Below are 2,094 nucleotides of genomic sequence, written 5' to 3'. Positions count from 1 at the left end.
ACCAGGTGAGCATCCCCCAGCCAGGTGAGCATCCCCCAGCCAGGTGAGCATCCCCCAGCCCTCACCTGTGCGATGCCCTCGGCGAGGGGGCGGCTGAGCCAGCGCAGGGCAGCGAAGGAGCGGGCACAGCGCGACACCTGGGCAGGTGTGAGAGCCCCCAGGTGGGGCTGCAGCTCCAGGGACAGCCTGTGCAGCACCTGGGGCTGCTGGAAGTTCAGCTTACCTGGGCAGATGGGCACGGCTGAGGGCCTGGGGGCACCTGTCCCCCAGTGCCCCCACCCCAGCCGGGCACCCCAGCACCCGGGCGAGAGCTGGGAATGGTCCCCTGGAGAAGGGAAGGCTCCAGGGAGACCTCAGAGCGTGCCTGGCACCAGTACAGACCAGTATGAGTCACCTCTCAGACCAGGACAGACTGGGAAGGCCTAGGGGTGGGGAATCCCCCCCCCAGCTACCTGGTGCCTTGGGTGGAAACACCCCCCCGTTCACCTGAGCTCGGGGAGGAACTGGGGGTCACTGGGAGGGACAAATGGCCCCAAGTAGCCCTGGTGTCTAAAGGGGCTCCTCCAAGTGTGCTGGGGATGGAGGTGGGACACCTGGAGTGGCAGGACACCTGGAACAGGCTCACATTGAGCTCCCAGGTGTGCTGGGGATGGAGGTGGGACACCTGGAACGGCAGGACACCTGGAGTGGCAGGACACCTGGAGGGACAGGACACCTGGAACAGGCTCACACCGAACTCCCAGGTGTGCTGGTGTTCGTGCCTGGAGCACACAGGTAACGTACAACGCCCCTGTTCCACCCCAGGATCGGGATAACCCACTGGAGAAGAGCTCCTCAGGCTCCCTGGATTCCCTTCTCCCACCTGGCTGGAGAACAGCCCACAGAAAGGTTTGGGACCTCAAAGCTCACCCGGCTCCCCCCACCTGCCACCGGCCTGGGTGGTTCCCAGCCCCATCCCATGGGATCTGTCCCCAAACCCGTGCCCAGGTGCCCCCAGCACTCACTGTAGGCGAAGAGCAGGTCTGTGAGCACGGGCAGCCCCAGCTCGGGGGGTTTCTGCAGCAGGTGGTAGGACAGTGCCCGCAGCAGGGGCACGCAGCGGCGCTGCTGCAGCGCCAGGGCCACGGCCATGCGCCGGATCTCGTCCACGTCCAGCTGCTCCGCCAGCTCCAGGGCCTGGGGACGGGGACAGGGCACAGCTGAGAGGGATCCCCTCGGCACCCAGCTGCTTTGTGGGCCTGGGGACACGGGGGACAGGGCACAGGGGACAAGGGAGAGGGGATCCCCTCAGGGCTGAACCGCTCCACCAGCTCCAGAGCCTGTGGAAAGCAGGGCAGGTGAGGGGAGCAGGAGAAGGGGGGGGATCCCCTCGGGATCAAAGCGCTCCATCGGCTCCAGAGCCTGGGACAGGAGGACAGGGGACACGGGGGACAGGTGAGGGGGGATCCCCTCGCGACCCAACTGCTCTGCCAGCTCCAGAGCCTGGCACGGGGGTGACAGGAGAGGGGGGAACAGTGCCCAGGTGTCCCACGTGCCCAGTCAGTGCCCGGGTGTCCCCTGAGCCCCCCGCAGTGCCCAGGTGTGCGCAGGTCCCACCTTGTCCTCCAGGCGCTCCATGAGGGCGGGTGCCAGGTGTCCCACCTTGGCCATGAGCGTCACCACGGTCCGCGTGCCCTCCAGCTCCGTCCAGCGCAGCTCCAGCTTGCGCAGCACCTCGGGCAGGAGGGGGCTGTCCCTGTGCCCCGCCAGGTGCTCTGCCAGCTGCACCAGCTGGCGCAGGGGGAGCCGCCGCAGCCGCCACAGCACCTCCTGCTCCACCGAGCGGACCTGGCGCCCGGCACGGGGCAGCCCCAGCGCGGGCAGTGCCCGCAGCACCTGCACCAGCGTCGCGTTCCACACCTGAGAGATCTGCGGCAGGGACAGGGTGGGACAGCTGGGGACACCCGGGACATTGGGACAGGGACAGGGTGGGACAGGGACAGGGTGGGACAGCTGGGGACACCCGGGACATTGGGACAGGGACAGGGTGGGACAGGGACAGGGTGGGACAGCTGGGGACACCCGGGACATTGGGACAGGGACAGGGTGGGACAG

The 2,094-nt window shown here is 68.1% G+C and overlaps 1 protein-coding gene across 1 annotated transcript in view; it reads right to left on the bottom strand.

Annotated features, from left to right (window-relative positions):
- TBRG4 (transforming growth factor beta regulator 4) overlaps positions 1-2,094 on the bottom strand; it is a gene marked incomplete at its 5' end in the record, with an annotated part of 11,470 nt that overhangs the window by 8,752 nt on the left and 624 nt on the right. The window contains 3 exons of the mRNA XM_017836821.1: positions 66-223; positions 1,005-1,176; positions 1,597-1,908. Coding sequence (XP_017692310.1) covers positions 66-223; positions 1,005-1,176; positions 1,597-1,908 — 642 coding nt within the window. The remainder of the gene's footprint in view (positions 1-65; positions 224-1,004; positions 1,177-1,596; positions 1,909-2,094) is intronic.

The sequence above is a fragment of the Lepidothrix coronata genome, unplaced genomic scaffold (genome assembly GCF_001604755.1).
Source record: "Lepidothrix coronata isolate B3197 unplaced genomic scaffold, Lepidothrix_coronata-1.0 Scaffold285, whole genome shotgun sequence".
Taxonomy (NCBI): Eukaryota; Metazoa; Chordata; class Aves; order Passeriformes; family Pipridae; genus Lepidothrix; species Lepidothrix coronata.
This window is presented reverse-complemented; position numbering and strand designations above follow the sequence as displayed.